This window comes from Musa acuminata, chromosome BXJ1-9 (genome assembly GCF_036884655.1).
Source record: "Musa acuminata AAA Group cultivar baxijiao chromosome BXJ1-9, Cavendish_Baxijiao_AAA, whole genome shotgun sequence".
In the NCBI taxonomy this organism is placed as follows: Eukaryota; Viridiplantae; Streptophyta; class Magnoliopsida; order Zingiberales; family Musaceae; genus Musa; species Musa acuminata.
In genome coordinates this window covers 6,444,112-6,466,479 of record NC_088335.1, presented here as the reverse complement: position 1 = coordinate 6,466,479, position 22,368 = coordinate 6,444,112, and the positions used below count along the sequence as shown (strand labels likewise).

Sequence of the window (22,368 nt, the reverse complement as noted above, 5' to 3'; positions counted from 1 at the left end):
AACAAATGAAGCAGGGAACAAAAGAAGATGATGCGATGAAGCTATGACAAAATGAACAAAAGAGACGGAAACCCTCAGCACATCATTTACAATGTCTCTGTCATCGACCTCCGGAAATTCCAGAAACAACTGAGGCAGTGGCCACCGACGACGAAGGGTACGACACAATATGATCATCGAAACCTTCATTGTGAGGCAGCCGAAGAACGCTGAAGCTGAGGTACGTGGGCGACAGTTCCGGAAGCGGCGTGTCGCCCTCCAAGAACCGCACCACTTGCCGCATCCTCGGCCGGGCTGCGGGCAGCGGATGCGAGCACAGCAACCCAAGCTTCAAAGCCAGCTCCACCTCCTCCGCCACATACTCCTCTCCCAGCCTTGCATCCCTCGTGTCCAGTATCGATCCCTTCCGCCAGTTCTCCACCACCCAGTCCAACAGCACGAACTGCTCCTCGTCCGCCATCGTCTCCACCGGCCTCCTCCCGCAAGCGACCTCGAGAACGAATGCCCCGAACGCAAACACGTCGGTGACGGTTGTCGCCTTGCCGTTTCGAGCGAGCTCGGGAGCAAGGTAACCCGTGGTTCCGACCACATGAGTGGTCAGTGGATCAGTTCCATGATCGTATAGTCTTGCTAGGCCGAAGTCACCCAGTCTTCCGTTCCATTCATGGTCGAGCAGCACATTGCTCGCCTTGATGTCTCTGTGGATCACGACTTGCTCCCAGTCCTCGTGTAGATACAGAAGGCCCGATGCCACGCCTTTGATGATCCGAAACCGTGTCGCCCAATCCAGAGTAGGCTTGTCTTGGTCATACAGAAAGTTGTCGAGGCTGCCATTGGGCATGTAATCGTACACCAACAGCAGCTCCCCTTTGCGCCGGCAGTAGCCCAACAACTGGACAAGGTTCCTGTGGCGGAGGCGGCCGATGCTGACGATCTCCGCTATGAACTCCCTCATACCCTGTCTCGATCCATGGGACACTCTTTTCACCGCAATCTCCGATCTAGAAGACGGTAGCACGCCCCTGTAGACTCTCCCGAACCCGCCGATCCCGAGCAACTCCTTATCCTGGAAGCCCTTGGTAGCGTTGAACAAATCTCTGTAGGAGAACCGGTGAGGCCCGTACTGGACCTCCCAGTCTTCCAGTAGCTCGGCATACTTGATCCTCCATCTCACGTATAACACGATGATCCCTACAACGATCGCAACGAGTGCAGCTGACGCCAAGGGCAGCCCGATACGCAAAGCCTTCGATCTGCGATCTGACTTCGTGCGAGGGAGTGAAGGCAGCATCGAGTAGTCGAGAGCTCGAGCTACTCCATTCATCTTAAAGCTCCAACCGAGAACGTAATGAGATGTTAGGAAAGGACCTGTGGATGAGGAGAATCCGACGTACATGGTGTCCGAGAACACGCTTGAGAGATCAACGGGAGCAGACAGGAGAGGTTTACGGGGTTTGGCCACTGGGACTGGAGCCAAGGTAACATCGAGCAGCATCTTTCCGCTGTCATAGTCTACCCAAAGTTGCATGGCTCGGCCGCTACTGAGGCTTAGATTTTGGAACGAATCAGTGTCATTGGGATAATAACCAGCAGTGTAGGACTGATTAGATGTCAAGCTGTTGATATCGATGCCGACATGATTGTTATCGATGTCATGGAATTCGGGGTTACGGATCGTGTCGAGCTCGATGGCAAGGACATGGTTGGTGGAGTTGCCATTGTTGCTCATATTGAAGAGGCCTAAATACTGGCTACCTAAGGCTTGGGAGAAGTTCTTGGTGCGAGAAACTATGAAGGTGATTCCATGGCCACTGAGATTGGTGTAGTCTGAAAGGAAGCCAAAGACAAACGTGGTGGAGAAGGAGAAGGCCGTACCATTAGCGACGTCTCTGAACCGAAGCGGAGATGGTTGGAAGGCATGGCCCTTGATCTCCATCGTTTTGTCGGTGAGCATCAGAAGACCGTCGGAAGTGATCGCTGCGATCCCGTCGAGGGTAAAGTTGGCTCCTCTGAATCCATTGAAGAGGAAATCATCATTTCCGCTGCTGGCTGAGGCTGCAAGACTTTGGTGGAGGAGGAGGAGGAGGAGGCAGATCAAAATCTTGGGAGACATTAGTGGCAAAACTCCGTTGCAGGATTGCGTGGGTGGTGAGGGAATAAGCTTCTTCTTTTACAAGCTTATCCCCACTCAGATCGAGCCAGCAGACTATATTTGGGACTAATGGGTGGAGAGAGAGAGAGAGAGAGAGAGAGAGAGAGAGGAGAGGGCTGTTGGCTGGCGGCTTTGGCGTTTCAGACATGTCTTTGACTCTGTGGGCTCTATGTGTAATGCCATGATTGGAGCTTAGAGCCTTTTTTATCACCATTATTCCATCGAGGTATTAAGAGCACCAGTTGACCCTTCTCTCTCCTAACCTGCTTCATTTAACTTGATGATTTATTTATATTTTTATTTTTTACTGGAAACAAAATGCATTGTTAAGTAAAAAAAAGAAGGGTCAATTTTCTTATTAAAAATTAATTAGATTTAGAATATCTGACATGGCTACTCCGTTATTTTCACAAAAAATATAAAGATAAAAAATTTATTAATATAACTTGTTAGGAAAAAAAATATTATTAACATCTTTAGTCAATTTGATAAGGTTTGGATCCATATATGAAAGATCGTCTGAAGTATTTTTGAGGTGTAAACATCAAGTTCCTCATGTGTCATTTGCACGATTTAGTTCCTCCGACGCTTAAGTGTCGATGAGAATAATAATAAAAAATTCTTTTTTTTTTAATTTAAAATGAGCTTTTACATCTATCCTTTAAAGATATGAAAGAAGTTTAAGATTATCTTTCTCGTCATAAATGATGAGAAAAAATCTTATGATTGTCGTCATAAATGATGAAAAAAAAATTTACGATTATCTTTCTAGTTCGAGATGGAAGTTTTGTCTTCTTTTCCTCTTTAGGTGCTACTCGGTGATGATGTATTGGATGATTAGTCAAATATAGTTTTCCTATCACGACAATAGTAATCTTTGAATTATATGTTTTTTTTGAGAAATACATGATTTGCAATTTCTTTTCCCGTTCATCACACATAATTACATGGCTAGTTCTACGTTAAAAGAAATAAAATTTAAGATAGATTTATAAGAATTTGATAGATAAATTATTATTAATTTACATGTTAGGGTCATATCCACTTGATGAGGACATCAAATGGATAAAAATTAAAATAAATGTATAAATATTAGATAAATATACTATTATTAATTTGAAGTTAAATATTTTATTACCCTATCAACAACGTATGTAAAAGATTCTTAATACCATTGATCAGATTAAAACTTAGCCGACAGGATAGAAAAATAGAGGCCATGGTTGTGTCCCACCCAAGTCAACGAGGTGACTTAAGGAACTAAGTCACAGGGACATGTTTTTATGGACTCCGATCTTTTGATTTGATAGGTTACACTTGCTGTTCGTATTGAAAACAAAAGGCTTGGCGGTGGATTCTCCATCTTTCTTCCTTTTTCTCATCAAGTCTTTTGGGTTCCTTCATCACGAGGGCAGGAGATGTGGCTTTGGATGTATTGACTCGGAACAATTCCCTCTAGATAATATCTCCACAGGGAATTCAGCCAAAAACTCAATTTGTATTCAGTAGGTGAGATGACAAATCAAGTAACAAATACAATTTATTATTATTATTTTCTTGGTTTGACTTCTTCTCTATGTATAATAATTCTCTCCCTGTCATTGATCCTTTTTCTCTAAGATTGCCTTGAGGCTGTCAAGTTTGACCAATTATCTTAGTCATTTGAAATGGTTATGTTTGTCTCATGCTGATGCATTTGCCTTAGTTAGATTCTAACTTTTATCCATTTGACATCACATAATGGAGAGATATACAATGGGGCAGGTGATGTGTGGATTGGACTATGTGGTGGAGGATCTGATCAGGGACTCATGGTTGATATATATAGAGGTCTGTTTTGTTTGAAATTGACACCAATGAGACATGATATCCAACAAATACAAATAATTCTCCTATTATATCATCCATCATATTATCCATCTTTGTTTAGTTCACACCATCTCTACTGAGACTTCTCCTAGTTTCCTTAGAACAAGGAAGTCAAGCCAAATTATTTGCTAGAGTGAACGATTTGTCAGTTTGTGTCTTCTAGACCCACTAAATTGTAGCTTTCATAGCTTGCAAGATAGTGGGGTCAGCATTCCTCTCCTTCAACCAAATGTTCTTCACTATTAACTCCTCCAAGCAAAAGCAAAATTGATGGCCAATTTAGACTCATGGATATCCCACAATCTAGTTGAGAAAGGTGATTGGAAGAACAAAAGTGTTCAATGGATTCAGGACATAATACCCAATTTCTTCCACCTGTCAGCAGTCAAAGAGGTGGTGATGTAAAAGATTTCAACAGAAAAGCTTGAATTTTTGAGCCAAAGGAAGCTTCTCTACCACCAATCCTCACCCCCAAGTCCATATATTACATTCTCCTCATGTTGTTATCTGATGTAATTTCTTCCAGCATAAAAAATGTTCTACTTACTGAGAAGCGTTTCTAACTAGTGTAAATATCACTGGTACATTTAATTTCACTTGATGAAGTTATTAAGATTATGGATATTGGAAATGACTGGGAGTAATACCATGATGTTACCCACTAAATGGTGATGGAGATGATCCAAAAACACTTCCATCTTCAATTTAACAATTACAAGGAAAGTTAATGCAGGAAGTGAAGAGATGGATCGTTCTTCTGGATGAACCAAACATATTCTATGATTCTTTGAATGGGCAAAAGTTCTCTGCAGAGACCAAACACTTTGTGAGTGTAATCAGAGCACTGTGAAGCCATTACTATAGTGCTAAGACAGTTTCACAAGAATACAAGAACGTGTCTTAGTTTGCATCGATCTCTTCTTCCCAAAAGTCTGTGACATTGGGGTCATACCATGCAGAGTTTTGTCTGCAGAGGACCATGGGAAAGAGGACCCAAAGACAAAAGATACAGATCTTTCACACCTAAAACCTATAAATCTATCAACGACCAGACAAGGCATGAGCCACCAACAGTGTCCTGACATGGAACACATGATAATGACCACCTCCTTCCTTATTCATCACTCAATTGTAAGGAACTAATTCTTAGCCTCTCACATAAAGGTTTCCAATACCATTAGCCATGGTAAAACTTAGCCAGCAAGGTGAGAAAACAGAGGCCATGGTTGTGTCCCACCCAAGTCAACGAGGAGACTTAAGGTACAAGTCACATGAACCATTGTTTTGGATTCATGTCATTCGATCTGATGGATGACACTTTCTGTTCATATCGAGAACAACAGGCTTGACATAGCATTCATCATCTTTCCCTTTCTTACCGAACCTTTTGAGTTCCCTCATCACGAGGGTAGGATACTTGGAATAGGACGTGTTGACTTTAAACAGGTTTCTAGATTACAGCAAATGGATGACAAGTTTATTCAGAGGGTGAAACTGAAGAAAAAATGAAGTGGATGACAAGTTTAACTGCTACAAGCACAAATCTATCCTTCTTTTAGTGTCTTATATCATGTCATATTTTCCTCTATGTATCATAATCCTATCCTTGTCATTGATTGTGTTTTCTGAGATTGATTTGTCTCTGTGTGCTCAGGAGGAAATAGCTGATGTTAGGTTTCACTATATGTCTTAATCATTTGAAGAAGTTGTGTGTGTCTCAGGCTTCTGCATTTGCCTTCAATTGTATTCTAACTTTGATCCAATGCACATCACATAAGGAAGAGTGAGGTGTGGATTGGATGGACTTATGTGGTGGAGTATCTGATCAGGTTGATTTGGAGGTCTGTTTTGCTATGTTCCATGATTGCAGATTCTCTATATTTGTCCAGAAAATAAGAACATGTCTTGATCTGCATCATTCAGTTCTTGAGCAGTGTTCGTCCGTAACTAAGAGCAGGCAACTCTCACAGGTATATTTTTCCTACTACAGGATGCAAAATATTGTGGAGTGGAAGAACAGCAAGCAATGCAGAGAGTTACAATTCAGTGAGCCAAAAATGGGTGCTCCAGAAGAATTTAACACAGAAAATGAACCCAGCATGTATACTTTGGATCAAAATATCATGTTAATCAAGTTTATCTGACTCCTGGTAGATTCGTATCAATGCAAAGAGAACAGTCGCTATGTGGAAAGGAAGGAACAGAAGAGAGGGAGACGTCTCATAAAGCGATGCTTCCCATCTGCTTTTGAAAACCTCCGGAAATAGAAGTTGCAGTGGCCACCGACGAAGGATAGGACATGATGTAGTCGTCGAAGCCTTCGTTGTGAAGCATCGCAAGAACGCTGAAGCTGAGGTACGTCGGCGACAACTCTGGGAGTGGCGCATTGCCCTCCAAGTACTCCACAACTTGGCGCATGCTCGGCCTGCCCGCCGGCAGCGGATGCGAGCACAGCAATCCAAGCTTCAAAACCATCTCCATCTCCTCCACCACGAATTCTTCTCCCAGCCTCGGATCACTCGTTTCCTGTATGCATCCCTTCCGCCAATTCTCCAGCACCCAATCCAACAAAATGAGCTCCTCCCCGAAGGTGATCGGGTCCACCGGCCGCCTTCCGCAAGCAACCTCCAAGACGAAGATCCCGAACGCAAACACGTCGGTGATGGTGGTGGCCTTGCCGGTTCGAGCCAGCTCGGGAGCAAGATAACCCATGGTTCCGACGACACGAGTGGTCTTGGGAGCAGTTCCGTGATCATACAACCTTGCTAGGCCAAAGTCGCCCAGCCTTCCGTTCAGTTCATGGTCGAGCAGCACATTGCTTGCCTTGACGTCTCTGTGGATGACGACTTGCTCCCAGTCTTCGTGTAGATAGAGAAGGCCTGATGCCACGCCTTTGATGATCCGGAAGCGCGTCGGCCAGTCCAGAGTAGGCTTGGCTTCGTCATACAGGAACTTGTCGAGGCTCCCATTTTGCATGTAGTCGTACACCAACAGGAGCTCCCCTTTGCGCCGGCAATAGCCCAGCAACTGGACAAGGTTCCGGTGGCGGAGGCGACCGATGCTGACTACCTCTGCTATGAACTCTCTCATGCCCTGTCTCGATTCATGAGACACTCTCTTCACCGCAACTTCCACCTTAGACGTCTGCAGCACCCCCTTGTAGACCCTTCCGAACCCGCCCATTCCGAGCAGCTCCTTGTCTCTGAAACCCTTGGTAGCTTCGAACAGATCTTTGTAGGAGAACCGATGAGGACCGTACTCAAGCTCCCAATCCTCGAGGAGCTCTGCATACTTAATCCTCCGTCTCACGAGAAGCACAATGATCCCTACGGTGATTAGAACGAGTCCAGCCGACGCCAACGGCAGCACAATGTCCAAAACGTCTGATTTACCCTTAGATCTGGGACAAGGAAGCACAGGCAGCAGGGAGTCGTCAAGGTCCGGAGCTACTCCATTCATCTTGAAGCTCCATCCGAGAACGTAGTGAGACGTCAGGAAAGGACCAGTGGAAGAGGAGAAGCCGACAAACATGGGATCTAATAACACGCTTGAAAGATCAATGGTGTCAGACAACAGAGGTTTGTGTGGCTTGGCCATTGGGACGGGAGCCAAGGTAACGTTGATGAGCTTCGTTTGGCCGTCGTAGTCTACCCAAACCTGCATGGCTTCACAATTTCTAAGACTTAAAGTATTGAGCAGACCAGAATCATCAGCATAGTAACCAGCAGACTGGGACTTGTTGGATTTCAAGCCATTGATGTCGATCCCGACATGGTTGTCATTCATATCTGCGAATTCGGGGTTAAAGATCGAGTCAAGCTCAATCGCAAGCACATGATTGGTCGAGTTACCATTGTTGCTCTGATTGAAGAGGCCTAGGTACTGACTACCCAAGGCTTTGGAGAAGTCCATGGTGGGAGAAACAAGGAAAGCCATGCCGTTCCCACTAAGATTGGTGAATTCCGAGACGAAGCCGAAGACAAAAGTGGTGGAGAAGGAGAAGATTGTACCATTTGATGGATTCCTGAAGTGAAGAGGGGATGGATGGAAGGCATGGCCCTTTATCTGCGTCGTCTTGTTGGTGACTACAAGAAGACCATCGGATGAGATGGCTGCCACCCCATCGAGGGTAAGATTGGCTCCCCTGAATCCACTGTAGGTGAAGCTATCTCCTCCGTTTGCTGAGGCGGCAAGCTTTCGGTGGAGGAAGAGGAGGAGGAGAAGGCAGACGGAGGCCCTGAGAAGCACCGCTGACATGTCTGTCTTCAAGAATCTGGAACAGATTCTAGTTTTTGATGGGCAGAGGAGGAGAGAGTTGCAGGCTTTGGTGTCTCACAGTCCGCACATATGAAAGCGTGTGGGCAATCCACTGATCACAGCCATTCCTTATCCACTGATGTCTAAGCACAGAGATGGAAGGTTCATAAACCCAACAAGCATAAATAGCATCATCATCTTCTATTTCATTAAATGTGAGACAAAGAGTTAGGCAGAATTGGAGTATAATAGACAAGTCTAAGATCAACAGTAGGGGTCAATTTCGCAGCAGGTATTCCGCAGAGAGGAAATGGAATGGTGCAGATGGGACCCCATTGGTAGTGGAGACGACGACCAAGGGAAGGAAGACCACGCAAGAAATTGAAACCCTGATGCCACAAGTTTGAAGAAGAGTTCTCTTTCAGACACGCAAACTGCTTTTGCCTCGGCTCGGCTGACTACGCTGAAGAACAGCGACAGGAGGCGAAGGCAGCACCCACTGGTCAATGGCATGGCAAGAATAGAAGCGGCGTTCGCATGGGATTCCAACCTATCAACGAAATTGATGGATGCCTTCTTATTCTCATACTGTATTCTTAATTTTTTACTGCATTCAAAACTAACCATATGCTCCTTCTTTATAGGTTGACGGTGGTCCAAATGGGCCCAAACCAACTATTGATATTGTATTTACACATTATGTGCTTACGATTCCAATATCATTACATCAATTGCAATTCCAATCTGTTCATGGACACTCGATCATCGACCTCCAGAAAGCATAGATGCAGTAGCCACCGAGGAGGAAGGACACGACATGATATGGTCATCGAAACCAACCTTGCGATGCAGCGCGAGAAGGCTGAAGCTCAGGTTCGCGGGCGACAGCTCCGGGAGTGGCGCATGGCCTTCCAAGTACCGCACGACTTGGCGCATGCTGGGCCGCGCTGTGGGCAGCGGATGCGAGCACAGCAGTCCAAGCTTCAGAACAAGCTCCACCTCCTCCACCGCGTACTCTTCTCCCAGCCTCGGATCCCTCGTCTCCAGTATCGATCCCTTCCGCCATTTCTCCACCACCCAATCCTGTAGAACCAGCTGCTCCTCGTGCGCCGTCGGGTCCACCGGCCTCCTGCCGCAAGCAACCTCCAGAAGGAATGCCCCGAACGCAAACACGTCGGTGATGGTGGTCGCCTTGCCGGTTCGAGCAAGCTCGGGAGCAAGATAACCCATGGTTCCCACGACATGAGTGGTCTGTGGATCCGTTCCATGATCGTACAACCTTGCTAGGCCAAAGTCGCCCAACCTTCCATTCAATTCATTATCGAGCAACACATTACTCGCCTTAATGTCTCTGTGGATGACGACTTGCTCCCAGTCTTCGTGAAGATATAATAGACCTGAAGCCACGCCTTTGATGATCCGAAATCGGGTCGCCCAATCCAGAGTAGGCTTAGCTTGATCATGTAGGAACTTTTCGAGGCTGCCATTGGGCATGTAATCATACACCAACAGAAGCTCTCCTTGGCGTCGGCAGTAGCCCAGCAATTGGACGAGGTTTCGGTGGCGGAGGCGACCGAGGCTGACGATCTCCGCAATGAACTCTCTCATACCCTGTCTTGATCCATGGGACACTCTTTTAATTGCAACCTCCGATCTAGAAGACTGTAGCACACCCTTGTACACTCTCCCGAACCCGCCCCTTCCGAGAAGCTCTGTGTCCCTGAAACCCTTGGCAGCCTTGAACAAATCCTTGTAGGAGAACCGATGAGGACCGTACTCGAGCTCCCAGTCTTCCAGGAGCTCTGAATACTTGGTCCTCCGTCTCAGGATGAACACGACGATCCCCACGATGATTAAAACAAGTGTAGCTGACGCCAAGGGTAGCCGGATGCGCAAAACCTTTAACTTGTGATTTGATTTCGCACGAGGAAGAGAAGGCAGCAGGGAGAGGTCGAGAGCTTGGGCTACGCCATTCATCTTAAAGCTCCAACCAAGGACGTAATGAGATGTTAGCCAAGGACCAGTGGAGGAGGAGAATCCAACATACATGAGATCCAATAACACGCTTTTAAGATCGATGACCGCAGATAAGAGAGGCCTATGGGGTTTGGCCATCGGGATTGGAGCTAAGGTAACATTAAGTAGCATATCTCGAGCATGGTAGTCTATCCAAACTTGCATGGCTTGGCCACTTTTAAGGCTTAATCTTTCGAACGAACCAGTGTGGTCATCATAGTAACCAGCGGTGTGGGACTTGTTGGATATCAAGGTGTTGATATCGATCCCGACATGATTGTCATCGATGTCTTGGAAATCAGGACTAAGGATTGTGTCAAGCTCAATCGCAAGGACATGATTGCTTGAGCTATTAGCCTTGCTGCTCTGGTTGAAAAGGCCTAAGAACTGACTTCCTAAGGCTTTGGAGAAGTCCTTGGTGTGTGAAATCACGAAGGCCATGCCATGGCCACTAAGACCTGGGTAGTCTGAGATGAATCCGAAAGCAAAAGTGGTGGAGAAGGAGATGACTGTACCATTAGACAGGTCTCTGAAGCGAAGTGGGGATGGGTGGAAGGCGTGGCCTTTCGTCTCCATTGACGCGTCGGTGACCATCAGAAGACCAGTGGAAGTGATCGATGCGACCCCGTCGAGAGTAAGATTAGCTCCTCCGAATCCATTGAAGATGAAATCATCACCATCATCACTTCCATTGGAAGAGGCTGCAAGACTCGATCTCCTGTGGAGGAGGAGGAAGAGGAGAAGGCATACCAAAGCCTTGAGGAACATTGCAGTCTTGCAGGATTCAGAACAATTTCACAGGATAAAGTAGATTTCGACTCTGTTGCACTCCAGTAAGTGATATATTTTTAATGAACAGAGAAGAGCGAAGAGAGATGTTGGCTTTGGTGTCTGTGGTTTGCATATATAGAAGCATGCAGCAATTCAAGATCAATACTTTGGGGTGCTTATTACCTGTTATCACAATTTCTCATCACCACAAATTCTTGACATCGAGAGATTCAAGGTTACATTTCCAGCTTGACTAATCTCTCCTCCTGTGTAACTCTCGAACCTTTCATATCACATCGATTAGTGTTAGAATTGATCATTGATATATGTCACCGAGTTCATTTGATCTGCCTCACTTCCTGAAAGTCATTACGTCCAGACTAGTACCGAAGGTATCCGATGAAGTCACTTCGAGTTCAAGTTAGTAAGAGGTTTATTCCGCGATGTGAAAGTACAGTTTTTGTTTTTGATCTCGAATGATACCTAAGAGCCTTGTTTATTTTGTTTAGAATGTTCATTTTTTTTTTGCATCCAGGACTTAATAAGTGGGGCAATGTCTTCTATTACCATTAGTCTGACACAGGCAAAATTGACTGGTTGGACTAATATCATACCATGTGTTTCTTCTTTCACCAAAAGTGTGACACACGGGCAAGATTTATTATTAGATACAAGAGGTTCATATTCTTCCTAAATACTTTTCTTACCTTTGAGTTCCTTCATGTACAGGGCAAGAGACTTGGAATTGAATGCGATGACTTTAAGTGTTTCTTGATAAACCCTCCACGGGGAACACATCAGAGAAAAATGACATGATAAAACAAATAACTTGCCGCACTCTCTCCTTAACTTTCTCAAGCCATTGATGAGAAGCTAGAGGGAAGTCTTGAGAGATGTGGAACATGTCTTTGATTAATTTATGGACAGCAGACGAACCTCGTTTGCAGATTGTCGTCTTTCAAATCGAGTTCTATATGAAGTCAGGCGTATCAACAGCTGTGAGTTCCATCCCTTTCCATTAAATACATGACTCGATTGAGGTTTTCGTTTTGTTCTACACTAAGTTACAAATTGCATGAATCATAGATCACGACAACAACACCTCTAAGATGAGCCAAGTCGGATTCCAACTCCAGTTTCTGCAGGAGGTTAGACATGAGAAGAATCTACAGGCACGGCACAGCATTTGCAATCTACACACACACAGCCATGTCCTCCTCTGTCATCGACCCCGGAGATAACCGATGCAGAAGCCACCGACGAAGTATACGACGTGATATGGTCATCGGCACCTTCGTTGTGAACCTGCACAAAAGCGCTGAAGCTGAGGTACGTGGGCGAGAGTTCGGCGAGCGGTGCATGGCCCTCCAAGTAGCGCACGACTTGGCGCATGCTCGGCCTTGCTGTGGGAAGTGGATGCGAGCACCGCAATCCAAGCTTCAACAAGCTCCACCTCCTCCACCGCGTAGTCTTCCCCCAGCCTTGGATCCCGTGTCGCCAGTATCGTCCCCTCCCTCCAGTTCTCCAACACCCAATCCGATAGAACCAACTGCTCCTCCGCCATCCGCTCCACCGGCCTCCTCCCGCAAGCAACCTCAAGGAGGAAGACGCCGAAAGCAAACATGTCGGTGACGGTGGTCGCCTTGCCGGTTCGAGCGAGCTCGGGAGCAAGATAACCGATGGTTCCGACGACGCGGGTGGTCTTTGGATCGGTTCCATGGTCATAAACCGTGCTAGGCCGAAGTCACGCAGTCTTCCATTCAATTCGCTGTCGAGCAACACATTGCTCGCCTTGATGTCTCCGTGGACTATAACCTGCTTCCAGTCGTCATGTAGATACAGAACGCCTGATGCCACGTCTTTGATGACCCGAAACCGTGTCGCCCAATCCAGAGGAGGCTTTTCTTGGTCGTACAGAAACTTATCGAGACTGCCATTGGGGCATGTAATCGTACACCAGCAGCAGCGGATACGATCGACATGCTGAAAACTTGGACCCAAAGCAGCTTAAGCATCGGGTCACGCAAGTTCAATTTAATATCGTCATCCTAAATCGAAATCCCTATTATAACTCCATTCCGTAGAGCTCTATTCGAACCCTATGCAACTAACAGTGATGATCCTAGATTTTTTACTTGAACTACTGTAACTTATTGATAGAGTGGAAGTGTATGCAAATAGTTCCTTTATTGCTATTGTTCATTGCAGATAGCTGTGTAGGGTGAGAAAGTTCAAATATGTTCAAATAGCTTCGTCACGCAGATCATCACCATCATTCAAAGCTTTGTCTGCAGATGACCAAGTGAAAGAAGACCCAAAGATTTATTTGACCTCTGCAATAGAAATGAGATTTATGATCCAGTTCTCTCTTATCGGAATTGAGTCGAATTAAATGAGGTTTATAAGTTGAATGATGTAGGTTTACCAGCTTTAATCAATGTGATGAAATAGAAGAAGATTTTAAGTATGTTTTTTTGCTGGGTATTTCACAGAGTACCTAAATCTAGTCATCTTGGACTGGTTGAAACCTTCAACCTCTTTGCGCTTATATATCAGTGGGGGATATTATCTGTTCTTCTGTGTGCTTACTTTCATATGTGGTCTGTGAGACACCAAAGCCAACAGCTCTCTCCTCCTCTGTCAATCCAAAACTAGCATGAAGAAGCTCTGTAACTTGTCGGCAGTGTTTCTTAGGACTTTGGTCTGCCTCTTCCTCCTCTCCCACCTAAAGCTTCCAGCCTCTAGCAGTGGAAATGATAGCTTCACCTTCAACGGATTCGGACGCCTCAATCTTACCTTCGATGGGGTGGCCAACGTCACCTCCGATGGTCTGCTGATGCTCACCAACATGTCAACGCACTCGAAGGGCCACGCCTTCTACCCAACCCCGCTTCGTTTCCGGAACCTAACGAACGGTACAATCGTCTCCTTCTCCACCACTTTTGTCTTCGGCTTCATCTCAGCATACACCAACCTTAGCGGGAACGGGATGGCTTTCTTCGTTTCTCCCACCGACGACTTCTCTGCAGCCTTTGGTAGTCAGTACTTGGGCCTCTTCAACCAAAGCAGCGTCGGTAACTCGAACAATCATGTCCTCGCGATTGAGATCGACACGATCAATAACCCCGAGTTTCTGGATATTGATGACAACCATGTCGGGATCGATATCAACAGCCTGATATCCAACGCATCCCACGCTGCTGGTTATTACTCTAACGACACTGGATTGTTCAGATATCTAAGCCTTAGAAGTGAACAAGCTATGCAAGTTTGGATAGACTATGACGGACATGAGATGCAGCTAAACGTGACCATGGCTCCAATCCGGATGGCCAAACCGCATAATCCTCTGTTGTCTGCCACCATTGATCTCTCAAGCGTATTGTTATCAGATCCCATGTATGTTGGATTCTCCTCCTCCACTGGTTCTTTCAAAACATCTCATTGTGTTCTTGGTTGGAGCTTTAGGATGAATGGGGTAGCCGAACCTCTCGACTACTCCTTGCTGCCATCGCTTCCTCGGGCAAAGTTAAATGGCAAGTCAAAGGTTTTGGACATCGTGCTGCCATTGGCGTCGGCTGGACTTGCTGTGATCATCGCAGGGATCATCGTGTTCATGGTGAGGTGGAGGATCAAGTATGCAGAAGTGCTCGAGGATTGGGAGCTTGAGTATGGGCCTCATCGCTTCTCCTACAGAGATCTGTTCATCGCTACCAAGGGTTTTAAAGATAAGGACCTGCTCGGAATAGGCGGATTCGGAAAGGTCTACAAGGGGGTGCTACAGACTTCTAAATCAGAGATTGCGGTGAAGAGAGTGTCTCATGAATCAAGACAGGGCATGAGGGAGTTCGTAGCAGAGATCGTCAGCCTCGGTCGCCTCCGCCACCGCAACCTTGTTCAGTTGTTGGGCTATTGCCGGCGCAAAGTGGAGCTGCTGTTGGTGTATGATTACATGCCCAATGGGAGCCTCGATAATTTCTTGTATGACAAAGAGAAGCCTACTCTTGATTGGGCAACGCGGTTTGGTATCGTCAAAGGCGTGGCATCAGGCCTTCTGTATTTACATGAGGACTGGGAGCAAGTCGTAGTTCACAGAGATATCAAGGCGAGCAATGTGCTGCTCGACCATGAAATGAACGGAAGGTTGGGTGACTTTGGCCTGGCAAGGTTATATGATCATGGAACCGATCCACACACCACCCACATCGTCGGAACCATGGGTTATCTTGCTCCTGAGCTTGTTCGAACAGGCAAGGCGACCACCATCACCGACGTCTTTGCGTTCGGGGTCTTCCTCTTGGAGGTTGCTTGCGGGAGGCGACCGGTGGACTCGGTCGCGTCTGGAGAGGAGCAGATTTTGTTGGATTGGGTGGTGGAGAATTGGCGGAAGGGATCGATTCTTGCGACGAGAGATCCGAGGCTGGGAGATGAGTACGTGGTGGAGGAGGTGGAGTTGGTTTTGAAGCTTGGGTTGCTGTGCTCGCATCCGCTGCCGGCAGGCAGGCCGAGCATGCGGCGAGTGGTGGAGTTCTTGGAGGGCGAAGCAGCACTTCCGGAACTGTCGCCAACGTACCTAAGCTTCAACGTTCTTGCGATGCTTCACAATGAAGGCTTCGATGATGACATCATGTCGTATCCTTCGTCGATGGCCACTTCGTCGGCGGCCATTTCTGGAGCTTGGTAATTGCAGATGGGAAGCATTATACGATGACAGTCGTCTCCATCTCTTCCGTTCCTTTTGTTAGTCGATACAATTATCGACTTTAGATTAATGTTAGCATCATAGTAAAGTGATATCTTATAGATGATATTTGTTTAGCCAATTTATTTTGTGTGCTTCAATTTTCTGGAGTGATATATATATATATATATATATATATATATATATATATATATATATATATATATATATATATATATATATATATATATATATATATATATATGTCTGTGAAGGTTGAGAAAGTTCAAATATGTTCAGATACCTTTGTTGTGACGTAGATCATCATCACCATTCACGTAGTTCAAATATGTTCAGAAAGTTCAAATATAGACATTAATAATATTTTTCTCTAACACTAAGGGTCAAGTAAATCTGTGTCTTTTTTTTCAAATTCTGGAGTTAGTTTCTCTAACACTCTAAGTTAGTGCTTAGTTACACTCTTCTCTCCCTAATTCGAAGCTAAGAACATCTTTTTATATTAAATTTTGGGAAAACATGTCGTGAAAATCCTGTAAAAAGGTAGCTGACTCGAATCACCTTCTTTGATTTTCCTATGCATAACCTTCATGGGATATTTTATTTCTATGCTGACTCGAATCACCTTCTCTGATATTAGTATGCATGATTTTTATAGGATATTTTATTTCTTCAAAATTAAGTATAAAAATATACCCTCAACTTCGAATTAGGAAAAAAAAAAAAAAGATCTCGGTACTAATTTAAGCATTAGATTGATTCGGGAAGTTTGGACCTTAGTCTTTTGTGCAGATAATGACTAGAAGACATTCTATTTCGAACAACTCTGTACGTACATATTAATGCTATGTAGTCATCTCCCCTGTTGTAGTCAACCGTCGTATCAAAGTTAACATGTGCCATAGAGTTTGTTAGAATCAAAATCGACATTAAGAGGGGGGGGGGGGGGGGGGTGGAGGGTGGGGAGGAGGGGATGAATAAGCACGTATGAAAATAAGAGTGTTGATATGGGAAAAAATGGCGATGTGACATGCCATGACAGTATCCCCTGAGCGACACACTGCCCGAGGCTCGCCATACCCTACAGTAGCTCGGCCTCCCACGCAACCCCAGTGGCAATGTCAGACGCCAACATCAAACCTCCTCTATAAATACCCCTGAGTCCTAAGCAAAGGGGAGAACTCACTCAGACATAAAACACTCAGAGGCTCTTCTTCTGCCTCACCCACAATCCCCTGTGTGCAGGTGCGAGACGGTGTTGCCTCTTCCTGAAGCTGCGGCGGAACCGTCTCCCGACCTGAACCGCCGACCCGACCTCCCGACCCGAGCCATCAACCCGAACCACGGTGCTAGGCCGCCGGGAGACCCCAAGGAGCTGCGCCCGAGATCCCCGACATCCGGACCTCAGAACCAAGCCGCGTCGGCCCCGAGGCCACGGCTAAAAAAGTTACTTACCGTAACAAGTGTGTAGTTAAAGTAACGTGGAAGTAAAGCAGTTTGCAATAAAGGTTAACAACAAAACAGAAATGTAAACTGATTTATAGCAGTTTGGTCGTCGTATCTTACATCCACTCCCGATTCCTCTTCACTCGATGTCATTAGTTTCCACTACAGTGTTCCTTCAATGGGAGAAGACCAACTATCCTTATACACTCTTTCTCCTTTTTATGGGTTTAGGAGACAATCCTTACAAGCCTTACACCTCTCTTAAATGATCTCAAAACTAGAAAGCAAAGAGGAGGACACTTAGCAATTGTATAACCCAAAATAACAACCCCTTTCTGCTATAATTTATGTTTTTCATACAGGAATAGCTAGGGTATTTATAGACCCCAAATGGCTTCAAAATTAGAGCTAAAAAAGGTCTCATCCTAGGTTCTCGGGTCCTGACAGTACCATCACTTGTGCTGGGCGGTACTATCGCCTACAGTACTAACACTATGCGGTACCACTATCTAGTTTGGTGGTACCATTGCCTAATATAATTTGGGAGACTATGTATGAGTGGTACCACCGTCCAAACTGGTGGTACCATCGCCTAACATTGGGCGGTACCATTGCCCAGTCTGGCGGTACTACTACTTGACACAGTCTCGGAGACAGTGTCTTGGAGACTGAGCCTCTGGTAGTGCCACCGCTTGACCAAACTTTTAGGTCACTGAATGAGCCTTTTCCTTAGCCCAAAATAACCTCTCTTTGGACCCAATTGGCCCATAATTGAGTTGGCATGGTTACACTCGAAACTAACTCAATTAGCCTTCTAAACTACTTCGATCTAGATAAATTATTACAAGTAAGAATACTAAGTTGTTTAGTATGTCACTAGTTCATTCGGCGCTTCGTTCAATCCTTTGTTGCATCGTCATCTCTTACGACGTATTATTTAATTAATATGTTGACTTCTGCAACACCCGATCTTCTTAGCGCAATCTCTGATTCTTTTAGCTCGATGCTCGAATTCATGGCATGAAGCCTTTTGCCGACATGTCGACCTTCCTCTGGTTCGACGTCCAATCTTCTGACATATTCTATTCTGACCAAACTTTTGATTCTACTGCTTTAATCGATTTATTTTCTCTGATCGAAGCTAGTCTCGCGTCACTTAAACACGCATTAGATCACAAACCCAATTGATTTTATTATCAAAATTCAAGGTTTGATAGAGCTGACGAGGCACACTGCATTGATGTGATGTCTCAGACCCGTGTGAGACAACCGCCTACGTCTGCGCTACTTGTTGGCTGTGCCCACGCTGCCCGAGGCTATAAGAGGCGACGTCGCACGACGTAGGATCAAGCAGGTCGGTTAGCACTTGTGCATGGCATATAGATTGGTCACTTAAATGTCAGCAACCATTAACTGATCATATACGATGATCTCCGATTGCAGGTATAAAAGCCGATCACGAGGCCAATGCTTGGGGTCAGACCAAGAACACTTAATCTCACTATCATTTTTTCCTACTTATTTAAGCTTAAGAGAGATCAAGTCGAAAAATCCACTCTGAACTCGACCAAATACTGAGTCGCTCTAATTAGGAAGCCACGTTTGTCTTCCTCGTGTACATGCCCTAGACCAAGCAGTGCTGACTCCTCGGTCACCACGTGAAGTTGCACAATAATGACAAAGACATCAATGATAATTTTTCAACAATACTATTAAAAAAATTAATGAACCACATGTTTCAGACTTCCCTCTATCTTCTCATCAATGGCTTGAGAAAGTTAAGGAAAGAGTGCGACAAGTTATTTATTTTGTCATGTCATTTTCTCATCTTTTTTCTCTGATGTGTTCCCCGTGGAGAGATCATCAACATACTCTTCAAGTCAACACATTAAAATCCAAGTCTCTTGCCCTGTACATGAAGGAACTCAAAGGTAAGAAAAGTTGTTAGGAAGAATATGAACCTCTTGTTTCTAATAACAAATCTTGCCCGTGTGTCAGACTTTTGGTGATAGAAGAAACAAATGATATGATATGAGTCCAACCATTCAATTTTGTCTGTCTCTGACTAATGGTAATAGAAGACATTTGCCCGACTAAGCAACTCCTGGATGCAAAAAAAAGATTTAACATTCTAAACAAATAAACAAGGCTCGAGAGTTTACTTTCACACCTCGGAATAAACCTCTTACTAACTTGAACTCGAAGTGACCTCATCGGATACCTTCGGCACTAGTCTAGAGAGATTATTTTGAGGATGCATTCAACTAAATATATGATTTCAAGACGTATTGACTTTCAGGAAGTGAGGCAGATCAAATGAACCCGGTGACATAGATGAATGATCAATTCTAGGACTAATCGACGTGATATGAAAGGTTCGAGAGTTCCAGAGGAGGAGAGATTAGTCAAGCTGGAAATGTAACCTTGAATCTCTCGATGTCAAGAATTTGTGGTGAAGAGAAATTGTGATAACAGGTAATAAGTACCCGAAAGTATTGACCTTGAATTGCTGCATGCTTCTATATATGCAAATCACAGACACCAAAGCCAGCATCTCTCTTCGCTCTTCTCTGTTCATTAAAAATATATCACTTGCTGGAGTACAACAGAGTCGAAATCTACTTTATCCTGTGAAATTGTTCTGAATCCTGCAAGACTCCAATGTTCCTCAAGGCTTTGGTCTACCTTCTCCTCCTCCTCCTCCACCGGAGATCGAGTCTTGCAGCCTCTTCCAGTGGACGTGATGATGGTGATGATTTCATCTTCAATGGATTTGGAGGAGCTAATCTTACTCTCGACGGGGTCGCATCGATCACTTCCAATGGTCTTCTGATGATCACCGACAAGACATTGGACACGAAGGGCCACGCCTTCCACGCATCCCCACTTCGCTTCAGAGACCTGTCTAATGGTACAGTCGTCTCCTTCTCCACCACTTTTGCTTTCGGATTCATCTCAGACTACACAGATCTCAATGGCAATGGCATGGCCTTCGTGATTTCACACACCAAGGACTTCTCCAAAGCCTTAGGAAGTCAGTTCTTAGGCCTCTTCAACCAGAGCAGCAATGCTTATAACTCGAGCAATCATGTCTTTGCGATTGAGCTTGACACAATCCTTAGTCCTCAATTCCAAGACATCGATGACAACCATGTCGGGATCGATGTCAACAGCTTGACATCCATCAAGTCCCACACCGCTGGTTACTATGATGACTACACTGGTTCGTTCGAAAGATTAAGCCTTGGAAGTGGCCAAGCCATGCAAGTTTGGATAGACTACCATGCTCGAGATATGCTACTTAATGTTACCTTAGCTCCAATCCCGATGGCTAAACCCCATAGGCCTCTCTTATCTGCGGTCATCAATCTTTCAAGCGTGTTATTGGATCTCATGTATGTTGGATTCTCCTCCTCCACTGGTTCTTTCCTAACATCTCACTACGTCCTTGGTTGGAGCTTTAAGATGAATGGCGTAGCCCAAGCGCTCGACCCTTCCCTGCTGCCATCTCTTCCTCGTGCGAAATCAAATCACAAGTTAAAGGTTTTGCGCATCGAGCTGCCCTTGGCGTCAGCTACGCTTGTTTTAACCATCGTAGGGATTGTCGTGTTCATCCTGAGACGGAGGACCAAGTATTCAGAGCTCCTGGAAGACTGGGAACTTGAATACGGGCCTCATCGGTTCTCCTACAAGGATTTGTTCAAGGCTTCCCAGGGTTTCAGGGACACAGAGCTTCTCGGAAGGGGCGGGTTCGGGAGAGTGTACAAGGGTGTGCTACCGTCTTCTAGATCGGAGGTTGCAATTAAAAGAGTGTCCCATGGATCAAGACAGGGTATGAGAGAGTTCATTGCGGAGATCGTCAGCCTCGGTCGCCTCCGCCACCGAAACCTCGTCCAATTGCTGGGCTACTGCCGACGCCAAGGAGAGCTTCTGTTGGTGTATGATTATATGCCCAATGGCAGCCTCGAAAAGTTCCTACATGATCAAGCTAAGCCTGCTCTGGATTGGGCGACCCGGTTTCGGATCATCAAAGGCGTGGCTTCAGGTCTATTATATCTTCACGAAGACTGGGAGCAAGTCGTCATCCACAGAGACATTAAGGCGAGTAATGTGTTGCTCGATAATGAATCGAATGGAAGGTTGGGCGACTTTGGCCTAGCAAGGTTGTACGATCATGGAACGGATCCACAGACCACTCATGTCGTGGGAACCATGGGTTATCTTGCTCCCGAGCTTGCTCGAACCGGCAAGGCGACCACCATCACCGACGTGTTTGCGTTCGGGACATTCCTTCTGGAGGTTGCTTGCGGCAGGAGGCCGGTGGACCCGACGGCGCACGAGGAGCAGCTGATTCTACTGGATTGGGTGGTGGAGAAATGGCGGAAGGGATCGATACTGGAGACGAGGGATCCAAGGCTGGGGGAAGAGTACGCGGTGGAGGTGGAGCTGGTTCTGAAGGTTGGACTGCTGTGCTCGCATCCTTTGCCCACAGCGCGGCCCAGCATGCGCCAAGTCGTGCGGTACTTGGAAGGCCATGCGCCACTCCCGGAGCTGTCGCCCGCGTACCTCAACTTCAGCCTTCTCGCGCTGCTTCACAAGGAAGGTTTCGATGACCATATCATGTCGTGTCCTTCCTCCTCGGTGGCTACTGCATCTGTGCTATCTGGAGGTCGATGACCGAGTGTCCATGAACAGATTGGAATGGATGCAAAGATGGTTTCAAGATTGTAATTGATGTAATGATATTGGAATCGTAAGCACATGATGTGTAAATGCAATATCAATAGTCAGTTTGGGCCCCTTTGGACCACCGTCAACCTATAAAGAAGGAGCATATAGTTAGTTTTGAATGCAGTAAAAAGATAATAATACAGGATGAGAATAACAAGACATCCATCGATTTCGTTGATAGGTTGGAATCCCATGCGAACGTCGCTTCTATTCTTGCCATGCCATTGACCAGTGGGTGCTGCCTTCGCCTGCCGTCGCTATTCTTCAGCGTAGTCTGCCGAGCTGAGGCAAAAGCAGTTTGCGTGTCTGAAAGAAATCCCTCGAGTGACTTCGGACACTCAATCACCCATAAGTCCATACACTTCCGGTGTTATGCAGGCGATCACCTCTCTCCTTCCTTGATGCAGCAGACAGCCCTGGCATTACG

At 45.8% G+C, this 22,368-nt stretch overlaps 2 protein-coding genes and 1 pseudogene across 2 annotated transcripts; 1 reads left to right on the top strand and 2 right to left on the bottom strand.

Moving 5' to 3' along the window:
* Positions 1-28: 28 nt before the first annotated feature.
* On the bottom strand, positions 29-8,428 carry LOC135592796 (L-type lectin-domain containing receptor kinase SIT2-like). Its single transcript, XM_065082459.1, has 2 exons — positions 6,340-8,428; positions 29-1,788 (listed from the first exon to the last, which is right to left on the bottom strand). The coding sequence occupies exons 1-2, from the start codon at positions 8,276-8,278 to the stop codon at positions 101-103; spliced, it is 3,627 nt and encodes a 1,208-aa protein (XP_064938531.1). The 5' UTR covers positions 8,279-8,428; the 3' UTR covers positions 29-100.
* A 462-nt stretch (positions 8,429-8,890) lies between these two features.
* On the bottom strand, positions 8,891-11,403 carry LOC135592793 (L-type lectin-domain containing receptor kinase SIT2-like). Its single transcript, XM_065082456.1, has one exon. It carries the CDS (start codon positions 11,060-11,062, stop codon positions 9,041-9,043), a length of 2,022 nt encoding a protein of 673 aa, XP_064938528.1. The 5' UTR covers positions 11,063-11,403; the 3' UTR covers positions 8,891-9,040.
* A 2,268-nt stretch (positions 11,404-13,671) lies between these two features.
* LOC135592797 (L-type lectin-domain containing receptor kinase SIT2-like) lies at positions 13,672-21,928 on the top strand (annotated as a pseudogene).
* Positions 21,929-22,368: the final 440 nt, after the last annotated feature.